This window comes from Anarrhichthys ocellatus, unplaced genomic scaffold (genome assembly GCF_004355925.1).
Source record: "Anarrhichthys ocellatus isolate YVR2014 unplaced genomic scaffold, GSC_Weel_1.0 scaffold103, whole genome shotgun sequence".
Classification (NCBI taxonomy): Eukaryota; Metazoa; Chordata; class Actinopteri; order Perciformes; family Anarhichadidae; genus Anarrhichthys; species Anarrhichthys ocellatus.
The window spans coordinates 1142345-1157289 of record NW_022280133.1 but is presented as its reverse complement, the minus strand read 5'-3'; the positions used below and the strand labels follow the sequence as shown (position 1 = coordinate 1157289).

At 46.5% G+C, this 14945-nt stretch overlaps 1 protein-coding gene across 3 annotated transcripts in view; it reads right to left on the bottom strand.

Annotated features, from left to right (window-relative positions):
• Positions 1-14699, bottom strand: part of LOC116399164 (nuclear factor of activated T-cells, cytoplasmic 1-like) — a 58989-nt gene extending 44290 nt beyond the window's left edge. For 2 of the 3 annotated variants that reach the window (XM_031876116.1, XM_031876117.1), the window contains exons 1-3: positions 14205-14699; positions 9937-11011; positions 8026-8185 (exon numbers count right to left, since the gene is read on the bottom strand). In XM_031876116.1, the coding sequence (XP_031731976.1) occupies positions 8026-8185; positions 9937-11011; positions 14205-14325 (1356 nt within the window). In that variant the 5' untranslated portion in view covers positions 14326-14699. Of the gene's footprint in view, positions 1-8025; positions 8186-9936; positions 11012-12172; positions 12311-14204 lie in introns of those variants that run through there. The other variant, XM_031876118.1, reaches the window with a different exon arrangement.
• Positions 14700-14945: the final 246 nt, after the last annotated feature.

The following is a 14945-nucleotide window of genomic DNA, read 5'->3' as shown; positions in this document are numbered from 1 at the left end:
AAGGTGAGATGCTATAAAGTTTAAACTCAATGAAACTAAAGACATTGACAACCAGTACTTTGAAATGATTGGTGTGAATAAAATGTAAAATAAAATGTAAATCAAAATGCACGCGTGTTCAATAATTCTGTTTTCTCTGACATTTACCAACATACATTTAGAGTCGAATAAATGTGTCTTTATGGGTACGGTAGTCGCGAAATTCAGCGAACTTCACACCTCAGTTTAATAACACCAAAACACTATGTGGGGCTTGGCATGCAGACGGGATCCAGTCCTTTACCTTTGGGCAGTTATGAACATGCATTATGATTTCCATTAAAGCGCAGAGACAGTATCCCACTGTGATGAAAGAGAGTCCTGTATCAGAACCACCACTTCAAACAACTACCACTTCCTCTTGAAGGCCTCCATTAGCTGCTACCGCTCAAGTAATAAAAACATCAAATCTTTTAAAAAAGAGAAGAAAAAGCTCCGTAGCCATGCGTAGTTTGAAAAGCACTGTTGACTTTTTGGGGTCAACACCACTTCAAATATTGAGTGCAACTGCCAATTTACATTCAGCATCCCTGGATCATTTTCTGACAGTGTCTAAAGTAACATTATTTGATGATTTAACCAAGTGTATAATGGCTCAAAAATATGAGGCAGGGTTGCGAATTCCAACGTGTGGTGAAGGTCAACTGATACCTTGTGAATAATTTGCCAACCAAATGTGGATTTCTGGTGGAACTTAGGCTTACGCTGCAGACCTCCCAGGATCCCGCTCGCTCCGTGCAGTGCAAAGTGGTCATATGGTCAAATGTGCGGATGTGTTGTGTGGACTCAAAAATCTCTCCAGGTCTACAAAGACAACTGCAAAATCAATCTGGTTCAAACCGAGAAAAATCCGAGAGGGCTGACTTCTCAACGGGTGGACCTCTTTGGATCCGCCCAGGTGGCTGCTTGACCGCATATGACATTTACTGTGAGAGATCACTTACAGTAGACCAGGGCTCACCAAACCATGGCCATCTAAAAAAAAAAATCCCACAAATTGGTCAATTACCCCAGCGCACACCAGCGCATCGCTTCTGACCAATTTTCTTTCAGCTCAATCCGAGTGAACGCAGTGGTAGCGTCGGATGGAATAAAAGCCCCCCCGTTGTTTGCCTAAGACACTGAGTCATATAACAAAATGCAGACCACATGTAGCCTATGACATAATCTGATTAATGGGTTTATAATCACCTTTGTGAGGGCGGTCAGAGATTGGGCTGTGAGGAAGAGGTAGGTCGGTGGAGGACTGGAGAGCTACGTCATTAGTAGCCTGTGGAAATTAGTGCTGGAGTGTCATGGACACCTAGTGTCTTCGGATTGAGAACTAATTTGTCTGGGTACTGTATTAAACGTTGTCTGGCTTGATAATAAACATGACGATTAAACCCCTTTGGTCTGTACTTGATGACAGATCTTTTAGATTTGGGACAAGGCAGATGATGTGTTATTTTTCTCCCAATTAGAGCAATTTTCAGTATTAATTATGTTGAGTAAAAATAGGATGTGACTGGGCAGCGGAGGCGAGCATATACTGTATATCCATATGTCTCAATATTCTCAGCAGCCAGTGCTTATCGTGCTCTGCTTTGATTCAGATTTCAAGGAAGTGCAAAGGGAGTGTTGAAGCTAAAGCTGTTGTTCATCTGCAGTTCCAACCATCCTATTTTTCGCTCCAGCTCCGCGTAGTGTCTCTAGCAGCTGTCTTGACCCGCGAGCTAGTCACACATGCTAGTCATCAGTGAGTTAGGCCGAGGTCAGGGGCTTCTTGAAGTCTTGGCATCCCAAGGGACCACTTCATCTATGTGGTGATCTCACCGGCAGACCCCGCTCTGCTTGTTATATTTTACTTATGGTGTCACCAGTGGTAATTATCCATAGCCACACATGCTACCAGTTACTTGTGTATTGACTCGTGAGAGCGCTACGGTGGAGCATGAGGTACAAATCTGAGACGCCGGAGCGTTAAATTGCATGACGTTTCCTTGTGATTTAATAAAACGCAGGCAGCCGCGCTACAAAGCCGTGTCGTCTGTCACTTTAGCCTCAGTAGACTTCTTCGGATGTCTCGGTGACCTCCAACCATTACATCAGCCGACACGTGGCAGTAAGGAGGCCCACAAGAGAGGCAGGAGGGAGGGAGGGAGGGAGGGGGTCTTTATCCCTTCGCTCGTCTTGCGGTAGCGCACGATGACGGTAGCGTCCGTGCTCAAACCCATGGTGACCTCACGCAGGAGAGGAAGTGATTAATGAGGTCAGGTAGTCCTCTTGGTGATGGTGGTCTTCCCAGCAGCAAAGGGAAGGCGGTCTAGTCTCCCCCTGGGCAACCTCCCCTGACTCCTTTACCATATGTGCTCCTCTGACCCCGTCACTGAGACCCCCCTTTGCTTCTGTGATGCTTTCCTCAAATGCACACCACAAGCAGAGCACAAAACTTACTTCTTCATTTTATTCTCAAAGGGGGAATAAGATGAGAAAAATGTTGAGACAGTGTCATAAACTTTAAGTATGGGCTGACAACAGAGGCTTCACACACACACACACACACACACACACACACACCTACCTGTGACCTCAACTTTGTATTTGTGTCTAATGCAGACTGTGAGGTTGGACCGGAGCGCAGCAAATTTTGTCCAGATGAGCTTTCCGAGCTGTGACTGCAGCCTATCTGGCACGCGCACTGTATATTTATTTTGAGATAATCTAAACCGAGTTCGAATCCAGGCTTGATTTGCAGCTGTTTCTGGGTGCCAACTTCTGCCACTGTGTCAGCTAGAACCATTTACACCTCCCACCGCAGGCCGCCTCTGCGCGAGCCATTTCTGATAGCCGAGGCTCAAGTGAAACATTGTGGATACGGCAGATGATGCATTAATTGCGTAATTGCACGCAGCTGTATTGTCTGGGTCAGTTGTGATGATGTGGACGGGGTGTCGAGCTGAAAAAAGTGAGCGGTGGGTTCATCCCATGCACTTTCCACCATTCATCTCCCGGTGCCTTTGGGCCATTAAAGATCCATCATCTGTATCGAAAGTTACAGCCCTTGGGATACAGCCCCCAATGTTTTTTCCTTTTTCTTTTCTTAACTCTCTTTGCTTCAATCATTGAAAATCGGCTGTGATCAAATAATGACAGAGGGCTTGCTTTTGAACTGATTGATATATATATATATATATATATATATATACACCTGGCCTCAGTAGTTCAAAGACTTCAACATGCATTGTTTAATAATGACTTGCCGGTAAATTAGATGTGTCTGGCCTGGCAAGAGATTGAGTGTGAATAAACTCTACAGGCCTGCAGTGATTTCATCACTGCCTGGAGAAATGTCATGACTCGTAGAGGTCCACGTGGCGCAGAGAATTGGGGAGGGGAGAGGAGAGGCAGAAGACGACTGGAAGCAGCAAAGGAGGGTGTGGGGTGTGTGTGTGTGTGTGTGTGGGGGGGGGGAACTGAAGCAAGGGAGGAGAAATACAACAGCAGATTCAGGCCTTTTCCCATTATCACGCCCCCCCCCCCCCTTTCTGTCAAGTGCTGACAGTCCCACGGCCAGCCTGTGCTGTATCCAATTAAATGTACACTCGTCCAAGTTGTCTCTCCTTCCAGACTTTACTCCATCACCCTCCTGCCCCGCTAATGTCTCCAGTCCCACATATTGAATGCATCAGGCAACATATGCAATCCTTTAATGTGCTGCATATCCATAGCTCCAAAAGCTGCTTCTTATTTTTATAAGCAACCAGGCAGCTAAAGTTTTTTTTGAAGCGAGCACTTCGGTGTTATGTCATTGAGGGCACAGTTTCAAGCTCTAGCCCATGTCTAGACCAGCGAGGGTCCAAATTCCACGTAAAAAATAATGGCTATATTACCAGCACATCCCGCCATAAGACCTATCGCCCTACAGAGAATTTGAGTAAGATGATGCACGGATGACCGCTCTGTCCCCTCCAACGGCATGACTAACCCACCAGTGTCTTACCTCATAAATCTGCGGGCTGTCTGGTTATCACCTCAAACCAGTGAAAACGACGCACATTTCGCTGCACTTTTTTCCACGTGCTATTAACCGGTAATTAGTGGTAGCCCAACACCAGTGTAAGGGAAGCTCCGCAGATGGAGAACCACAATTTAAGAGTGGGATAAATACCCCTTTGGGCAACGAATAACAGCCCTGACTAAGCTCTAACAGCACTACAGGGTACGCCGAGGCTTTTGAATATCAAACAAGAGGCGGCAGTAGATTTAACGAGCAATTAGCAGCTACAGTATAGGATGCTGCAGATCGGGGATTTTTTTTCTTTTTTTTTTCATCGAGACATTACGCAGCCAGCGAGCGCCGGATCCCAAGGTGAAACCGCACATGCGGAGGACCGAGCACATCTTTGCCAAGGTCTTTCATGTCGTCGTGGCGGAAACATACTGCGAATTTGATGTGCATTACATACAGTTGCAGAGGAAGGGAGATGGGTATTAAGTCACGCACACGTTAATAGGGACGATGGCCACATCCTGTTGAAATTACACCGTGTCTGTTGCTGCTTTAGACTTAATGAGAGGCCGAGTGTGTGTGTGTGTGTGCGTGAGGGGTAAAGCCCTATAGGCCAGTCATTATCCTATACCAATAAGCCATATGCAGGACTTTGCAGCACGCTGTGCGATGGGTTTAATACTCCACAGGTGTTGCTGTCTGATGTTACTAAAGGTCTGGCAGATGTCTGTGGGTTTCCTGACTGAGGTTGAACCAGAAATGACTTTGCAACGTCTTCCGCTGAACCCGCATTTCAGATCAGAGCCGGGTCACGTCCTCGGTCAATATATTCTCAGTGAAAAAAATTATTGAGCACATTTTCACCTTTTACCCCAATCAATCAATGTTGTGGTTACATTCTTAGTGAAGGTAGACTTTTTTTTACCCTATCCTGTGGACGTTTGGCATAGCTGTGGTGAGAGTAAGGAGAGTCTGGAGCCGATAGAGTAGCCGAGATCCCCTTAATGGTGCTGTGGTCTGCCGCAGTAAATAAAGTGGAAAAGCAGACACGGGGGTCACAAAGTAAGACCAATCGGGATAGAGGAGGGTTAAAAGGCCGTGGATGCGGAGGAGGGCGAGTCCAGAATAAATGACGGAGATTCGGAGCAGGAAGCTTAGAGAGCCGGCGCAAGCAGCAGAAGGGTAATGAGTCGAGGTAACCCATGATCTAGAGGTTTTCATCAGTGTGTGGCCGGAGCACACACACACTCCATTCTCCTAGCCCCGCTGTGGGTGCTTTGGGGGACCACACTGGATGTGTTGCGGTTCATCTGCTGCAGCTCAGGGTGATGTCAGACCTTACAGATGATAAACTTTCCAAGAAAAAACACCTCTGCTTGTTATCAAGTAGCAAGACAACAACAGTAATTGAGCAGTTGGGCGTCTTGGTTTGATTATCTGTCAGTCGCCGTCTCTCCTGGGGGGGAAACTGTAAACTGTAGAAACAATGTGTCCCTTCATGTTTTTCATCTTGTTGTTTTTTTTCCTCCGCTGTTGCTTTCCAACACACATGTCACCATCACTCACAGCGCACATGTCTGATCATCCATGAGCTTAAAAAAACAAAACAACAGAGCTGTGGATGACTGGGCTTCAACCGAGGGAGGCCTGCTGGTGTGGGTTTGGGAGATGGTTGAAGGATGAGCGGATCACAAGGAGTGACATCCTCAGGCCCTCCAGGGAGGGAGGGAGGGAGGGAGGGAGGCACCGGTGCATGGAAAGGGGAGGTGGCGTCCGATGGGTGCTGGGATTCTGACTTCTGACTGTCCACCCCCACCACGACTTCAGCCAACCTCGGTGCCACCGAGGCCCTAATCAGCAGGATGCAGAGCATCTCCAGGGGCAGCCCAGCCAGGCCCCAGCTGCCTGGTGACTCCCTCTGCCCCCCTCTCTCTCCCTCTCTCTCCCTCTCTCTCCCTCTCTAATCACTCCAGTCTTAAGCACAAACACACACACACTTCCTTCGCCGCTTCCTACACCCGTGTCCCTGTGCCATTATTGCACCTCACCCATCCTGCCACCCATTACCACAGGGTACCGGGGACTACAGCATGCTCTATCCTCCACGACAACGCAATTTCACCCAACACTACAACAAAGAGTAAGAGAGCGACGGAGAGCGAGAGGCAGTCAGATTTATGAGTTGCACTCCAAACTGTGCAAAGAACTTCCCTGAAGATACCGCACATGCTCTTCTTCTTTTTCTACAGTATACCCTCTAGCATGTACACATGATTGCGTATTCATTGTAGATTTATCGTTGTGTCAGTGGTTTGAACTGTGATGAAACCCTCGAGATATTCCGATTGAATGCACATGCAGTATCAGACGCATAAATCACTCCTCACCCAAAAGTAAGAGTAAAGTGTGAGCTATGCGAGTACGGGGAAGGTGTGACGGTAAAACAGATGTTATCATATTTTCTCCATGACTACTACGCGCCAATAATTGGATAACACAGACGGTAAGACTTGAAAACATCCTTGCAAAGTTGCCAATGAATTGGTGTCTGTGTCATATGAAATGAACAACCCGGGCCATTGATGTAAATGTGGACAACAGGGTGTATGCAAAAGACACACAGGACGCTTACATATGACTTATTTTTACTCCGGCCCCCTGAGTGAGTCAGAAAGCGGTGTGAACTAAATCTAAACCGGCCTCACCTGCCACAGCTGTGCACGGCAAGCCGAGTCTGTTCAGCCTCATCGGGGAGGTGCGAGGGAGAGATGTTGATTCGTCCACATGTGGACATTCAAAGGTTTGCAATGAAAGGGAATAATTACCTATATGCACAGAGACAGGCCTGCTTATAACATCATGTCGGCCAACAGTTGTCAAGTGCGTTTGACATCGAGCAGACCGGGATGTGTTGAGAACATCTATTTGCACAATAGCTGTGGTAATGCCTAAGTGTGTGACAAGGACGGACCACCAACCTGAAACTGAAATCTGCGACCTGAAATCTTTAAAGATCCAGTCTGCAACAAAATCCTCATCAATAAATGCCCCTGTATGTTATTAGTATGAATGCAGTTTCATTTCGAATTGACGGCATTAAAGGACACACACACGCCGCTAGATCCCCACCTTAAGTAAACCAAGATGTCAGCGCAGTGTGATGACAGTGTAGCAGAGAAAGGAGCTCTGTGCTGTGCTGCTGTGGTGAGGCTGACGTGTGCTCTTTGCATGTTCGCCAAGCACAATAGTGAGAGGCGATGGTCCTGCTCTATACTAATTGAGTCAGCATGCACTGCTGCTGCTTTTTGCAGCAGTAGATTGACTCCCGGCTTCAGGGAACATTAATAAGACGGCATACAGCAACATGCAGAAACATATGGACAGTGGTGAGGGCTTTTGAGATCTCCTTACTTTGCCTGACAAGTTAGCAGCGCTAATTTAATGACATGTTGAATATTCTGTACGTTTTTTAAAATCCCTTACATCTAATCTTCTGATGCAAACTTTAATAGATGAAGGCAGTAGTACATCCATTTACTAATGTTTTTTTCGTCACATTTTAATTCTGCAGAATGAGCTGTAAGACTTTTTGCAGATAATATAGATTTGAAAGTACATCACATAATTCAGAAATAAACTAAAACTGACCACTCAAATCTGATTTAAAGATTTCTTCGGTAAAAAAATAAATGAATAAATAGAAAAAGCAAGAGAATGTCAGTGTCTGGACTAATGAACGAAAGGTCATGGCTGCTCTGACTTTGCTCTGAGATCACATAAAGTCAGCAACAGCCAAACTTCCATGTCACTAGCTTGTTGTTGGACAGAAAAAAAGCTCCATTAATCAGTCATGTATGCACTTCTCTGCTTGTTACCACATATGCTGTAATGACAGCAGATTATCAAACACAAAGCTAACCTTGTCTCTGATAAACACAAGTGTGTACAGTGAATCTACAAACCACCCGCTGGCTAACACAGTGCCGGTGACATACCTGTACGACAGGGTGGCTACCACACAGCGCCTTCACCGCCCCTCGGCTGCCTTCGGTCTCATAGTGGGCCCTGTGGTGGGACTTCGGCTGCACCTCGACCTGTAGGTTGTACGGGCCGGAGCAGGACGGAAGCTGCCAGTCAAGAGCTGGCAGAGATGGACTGCAATAACATGACACATTGTTATTAGGATCAAAATTACAACACACTCTTGTTTCTTACTCTACTGCTGATTGATACAACAGTGGATCAACTTTTACGGGAAGGACAAACACTTTTTCTGCTAAACACTTGGTGTCTGGTTAATTTAGCTGAAAAACAGGAATTGCTGTGACATGCATTTCCAAGTAGCTTATAATAAAAACAAATTAAAAAGAAGCTTTTGTTCCCTCAATTTTATTAGATTCTATTCTTAAAACTGTGGTCACATTGGATTTGCCAGAGAACGAATTGTGAGGTTGCATTTTTTCCACAGTTTCCATCACTGGAATCAAAAAGTTCAAAACTTGCTTTAAATTAGCCTCAAATTAGGACACTTCTCCTTCTCCGTTTCATCATGGACTGTAATTCACTTATACGTGTGGAATTCCTCGGCCATTATATTTGAAAAATAAACGAGAATGTGCCCTGGTTAGAGAGCGGTGTGTTTGGTATTATGGTGTGACAGATGGGAGTTAAGAAAGTGACAGTGGGAGAAAAGACATTTCTAGGGCACAGAAACAAATCTCACACAAAATGGCAATCCGCCTGTCCTTTGATACAATTATCAATTCCTAATTGATAGCTGTATCATCCTAAAGAACAGCCACGGTCGTTTTAAGACAATAGATGGAGTTATACCATGGAATAGGGTCAGCAGTACACCCTGCATGATATCTCTTTCTCAGAGCTGCAGCTGGCCTCCCTTAACATCATTGTTCTTGAGATGGAGAGTCAGAGCTTCCCATGTGAACACCGTGGAGATATCTAAACCAAAACAAACATGTGCAAGACAATATTTCGCTATGCCGGATGCCTGGTAAACGCAAAGCCCTGACCCGGAGGGTGGCTCAGCTGAAAACAATCTCTGGCATCTTTGTGGAACTTGCGGGCTGTTTGTTGACCCAAAACGAACTGATTTCCCCCCGCGGGGCTTTATCTGCCCAGTCAGGGCATGACATCAGGCTAGCCACACAGAGAGAGATGGGCCGATGGTGCTACAGACCACGGCAGCCAGCCGGCTGATTAACCCACAGACTGCTTCCCCTTCAGTCAGGCCTGTCACCATTACTTCCTGTTGCTCACTATCTTAATCAAACACTTGATTTCCGCCTGGAGACTGTGTTATTGGCTTGGGAAAAATGCCATGACGGAGCCAATTGAAAATGAAAAAGCCTGTTTTGCTCAAAAGTCTAAATCAATGATATAGTTGAGTGCATACTCGTGTGCATTTGTGTGAATGTGTCTATATGAGTTATTATGTTTGTGTGAGGGCTGCTATGGCAACAGTGCCACGCAGATGCTGGGCAACTCCACCCTGTGAAATTTGATTTATGAAATAGTTTTGATCTTCAAAGAGAACTCCTTTGGAAGTGAAGGGCATGCAACTTTTGGATTTCTTCCTTTTGATATGGCCTTTGAAGATTAAAAACTAAAACTGAAATCTTGTCCGTGCAATAAATTAGCAAATGGAAACTAAAACGCAAAAACAGGGCAAAGTAATGGCATTATTGGATGATTTGTTTTTCCTTTGCACTGTCTGAAAAATGTTAAGGCATTCCTTCGGCAGAATGTGTCTGTTTAAATAAGTAAACACCTGTGTGTGCTTTATAGTCTTCTCAAGACCAATGGGTGGGCTTTCACACTGACTGGTTGGATTTGTATGCTTTAACTTTGTTACAGTAATACTGAGTTGCTGGACCGGCTCCACCTACCTGAGGTAAGGCTTGGGTTTAGACCAGGAGTACGGATGCTGGGGCACATCCAGGAACCCTCCACAGTAGCTCTCCTTCTTGAGGGCCAGACGGGAGGGGTAATCCTCATGGCAGAGCTCCCCGTCGGGATCCAACTTCAGGCTCATGGAGTGGTCCAGCATGGTCTTCCGTGTCTTGATTGGGATCCCTTCCCCCAAGTCTACTACTCCATCTGTGGTCAGAGCGTTGATGGCGGCCACGATGGCAGAATTGGTGTACTGGTTGGTGTTGGCCTGCCAGTTCTCATCTGTGACACAGACCCTGGGGGAGCCGTGTGGGGATGGAGTGGTGGGCGACTGGTTGGGTGAGCAGGATGTCTGACGGTAGGTGGTGCCGTTGAAGCTGTACTTCCTCTTCCCCATGCCGCCGTTGTTGACTCCGCCGCCTCCACTGCACGAGGGGGAGTTAGGCCTGGAGCCACGGGGTTGTGCCGGCCAGCCCTCCTCGGCCACGGCTCCTATCTGAGGGGAGGTGGAGGGTGAATGGTGAGGGGAAGCTACAGGACCGCTGGCATGTGGGCAAGACATGAGCGAAGATGAGCCTTTGGGAGAAACGCAGGGGGACTGCCAGGGAGAGTTCTGTGGGGAGTTGTCGTAGTTGTAAAAGCCTGACTCGTAAGAGGACGCCTCTGAGTTACAGCTACGAGAGGAAAGGCTACTTGCTGGGCTGAGGCAGCTGGGGTCGCGGTAGCCATCACCATTGGGCAGCGTCAGCGTCACGATGGAGTTGACGCCTCGCTTGATGATGTGGTCCTCACTGTTGCTCTCTTCTACCTCATCCTCTGGATACTGGCTGTAGGCAGTGATCTCAATACGGGGGCTTTCCAAAGCCGGGGCCCCATTGGGTCTCAGGCCCTGGGGCAGGTAATAACCTGATGCTGCGTGGTTATCATTTTGGAGGCTGTAGCCTGTCTGGTGGCAGGTGGAAACTGAGATGACTGGGCTGGACTGTAAAGTGTGGTACTGGGTGGCCAGACAAGGGTTGCCCATTCCCAGTGGAAGGGACAAGCTAACATTTGGTGTGTAGCTATATGCATCTGAAAAGAAAAAAGCATATTGTAAGTATATGGAGGGTCTAGTATATGACAACAAACCACTGCAAAAGCACAGAACCATTACATTATGGTGGCAATTAAATATGATTGCATTTTAGAACAATACCCCTACACAAATCTTACCAATGTGTCCCGCGGCGAATGACTGCCTCCCTTCTTTATAAACATCTGGAGAAGCTTAGCAATCATCTCCAAGCATTTACTGTATGTGGTTGCTGTGCAGTCGCAAGTTGCACTGCCAGTCTGTTTGTTTGATCAGTTCATATAAGGCTCTATTTGGCACTCCCTGCTGTCATATGTACTCTACACGAAATTCCTCCAGCAGCGCTGATGGATGCCTTATTTGATTGATTGCATCACTCACTGAGTGAATTAGGCCCTCCCCTGTGGAAAACTGACAGCACTCTCGCATCGCTCTGAGCTTGTGATTAAGTCAAAGAGAGTTTGCTGCAGCGTTGCACACAGATGCGCCATGGTACACACACACACAAACAAAGGGCACGCACAAGCGAGCGCACAAGGAGATCACTGGCAGACAAGTGCATTGACATACAAACTTGGTCAGTGTAAGCAGATGTAGCCTAGCAGGTATGCCACTCCGGTTGGCCTTGTGGCGGCCGGCTGCTGCATCACAAGTTGTAAACTGAATGTCAGCCTTTTAATTGAGAATGTCAATAAGGGTAAAAGTGGTTAAAGAATGACAACCGTTCAGTCACAAACCCAGGGAAGGGCATTCCCCTTGATGCAGCGCACTATATTTGTTAACCACAACGCTGTGCATCACATGAAATGATGAATCTGTCACACACCACATAATGTGTGGGTGGGAAGTCTGAAATTAGTTTATGATTGTCTATTTTCAGAGGTGATTATGCGCCGTGCATCAGACAACCTCAATATACCACAAGTTAAGTGAAGCCTCGGACACTTTTGACAAACATTAACACAACACAGAGGATGTTAAAATGAAATTCGAATAAAACTAGTCAGCTTTTGTTTGGCTAAATGCAGACCTTTTTACTGCCTTTTTTTTTTTTTAAGCATAGAACATAACATTTCTGATCCCAGTACAGAGGAGTGCCCTCGCATTGTACAATATACAGGACATACAAAAAAAGAAAAGACACCCTCCACTGTACCCACCTTTCTCAGGTTCATTCTGGACACCTTGGCTGTACTCAAACACATAGCTGAAATCAAACTCTTGCCCCTCATGCTGGAAACTCATCTCTGCACAAGATGCAGAGAAAATTACACACTAATTCTCAACATAAAAAAGTAACGCATGCCTTCAGCTCACGTCTCCTCTGATGCTCTTCTCCTCTGGTTTGCCCTCTTCTAGTGCTGAACAGATGATAACGCCCTGCCCACTCCACCCAGTGGGACACACCTCCTTACTTCAGGGCTGACTGACTTTGCTTGAGAGCTACAGTTGTTATTCTTTTTCCCTTTGAACCTGTGCGCGATCCTAGCGCTACGCCGCAACATACTTGACTTCTTCTACCACCCACTCAAACAGGCGCTGGGGCTTTCACTCCTGTGTGCTGCATGGTCTTGAAACTTGGCTGTTTATCAGGTCGCACACGTCACACGTCTGCTGAACTAACAACATTATAGCAGATCATCATTTGTGGGGTGAAACAAAACGAAAAAGAAAAATGAGTCACTCTTGCACTCAAGACAGAGCCTGCTTGCTGCAAGTGTATGCAGTGCATTCAAAAGGCAGTGCAAAAGAAGTTAATTTGAAAACGCATCAAACTGATTATAGCGTGCTCGTTCTATACTCCACAATTTTTTCTCAATTGTGCTATCACGATCAAAACACTCTCCCCACAAACCGAACCAGCGTGACTAAAGAAGGGAGGGTTTTCATGCACAGGGATTGTGGTCTATGGCTAGGCTCAGACTGACGGGACCTCAGGGAGAGATAGGTGGTCGCCCACAGAAGTCATCTGCAGCCTCTGGAACTAAGAAGCCTGGGGCCACTTATCACACATGGCTGACTATAGGCTATGGCAAAACACAAGTAAAGTGTGTGCGTGTGTGTGTGTGTGTGTGTGTGTGTGTGCTTGCATCTGCATGTCGTCTGAGTTTATGTATATGTGTGATAATAAAGCAGCCCGTGGCAATATTGCTGAAGCTGCACGTGGTTAAGCACGTCTCTTTGTCAAGCAAGCTACCCGGAATCCCTGAACGCACAGATCTCAGCTCTCTCTCTCTCTCTCTCTCTCTCTCTCTCTCTCTCTCTCTCTCTCACTCACACACACTCACACACAGACACGTCTGTTACCAATTATCAGGCTTAGGACTGAGGGACTGAAATGAATATTAATTCAGCCCGCACCCATCTGTCTGAAACCTCAAAGACAAAATTAAATTACCAAAATCCACAAAAAGCCAGTTACATCAGCGCCAGGAGACACTGGGAATTATGACAAGGCAAACTATCAATGACTTCTGATGGACCAAATCTAATTTTTCTACCATAAATGCAGAATCAAGAGCCTTCAAAAAACTGAAAAAACAAGCCTTTCCTTCTAATGGTGAACCAAGGATGAATCATCCTCCAAGCTAAAGTATCCCCAAACAAGGCACAGAAGCTTAAGCCACCCCCTGATGTTGCTGTGCTGTGGTTGACCTCTGACCTCGCCGTGCATGGGGAGAATAGAAAATCTCCCCAATTTTTAACATTATGTATAAAGAACAGCATTTGGACCTTAAATCAAGAGGAGTTCAGGTGACAGCAACAGCATAGACACCATCAAAATTCTGTTTTTGCACACAATGAGAAGCACCTGCAAAGAAAGTGCTAATTTGATCTTCATGCAGTCAAGATCAATCCAAAATTATTTGTTGACATTTTCAGAAAAAAACAATTGTCACACCGGAGGATCATTCAAATACGTTTCCTCAGAAATAATTGTTTTAACCTGTAATAATTGGTAATAATTGGTATTAATTCATCAAACTGACCAAATAGCAATATTACTCAAGTTTGTACCATCATATCTGCATGTGGACTTAAAATTGACAGCTCATTTTCACTGATCACCAAATAACTGCAGCGCCAGGTGTAAACACATCTTTAATATATATATATATATATATATATATATATATCTTCAATAACACATATTCATCTTTGAGCGCTGGTTGAAACGTGAATTGACGTTACCTTCTTCTGCAGACTTCATATCGGCGGCGAGAGAGGTGAGAAGCTGGAGTCCCCGCACCTTACCGGCTGTTGCTCCAAAACTGAACTTGGAATCGACGCACAGGCAGAAGGTATCCTGCATTCAACAAGCGATGTGGAACTTTCTCCGGTTAAGAGACCGCCGACCAGCAAACGAGAGACGAACACTGTTCGCGAGGAGCTGAATCACTTCACACGCCGTCAAATGAATGCATCGTTCGCCGCGAAGTCGGAGCGGAGCGAGGCGTTCAACTTGGAGCCACGGCGCGGTGGAGAGATCTGGCACCGTCGGGTGTGGAGAGCGGCGCAGGTAGGGGCCGAGGTGAGCAGAGGTGAGTTTGACTGTCTTACAGCTCCGATGAAGCTCTTGCAAGAGTCTCCCCGGGTCGATGACGCAGCGCGGTTTGTCAGAGGGGCCGGCTCCGGTGCTTTTAAAGCTGGAAAACACCCTCCGTCCTCCAGTCAGTGCGCCGCCCATCCAGGGATGACGCGCTCCCGCAACCTCCTGGACCGCCCGATGATGTCTTCTGCCCCGGGATCCCATCGGTGGAGGTGGGAGGTGTGTTTTGAGATGCATGTGTGTGTGTGTGTGTGTGTGTGTGTGTGTGTGAGAGAGAGAGAGAGAGGGCGACAGAGAGAAAAACAAAGAGAGAGACCCTGCTCTAAAGTTTAATCTACAGTCGCAATTCTGTATTATTTTTACATCACCCATACATTGGCTTA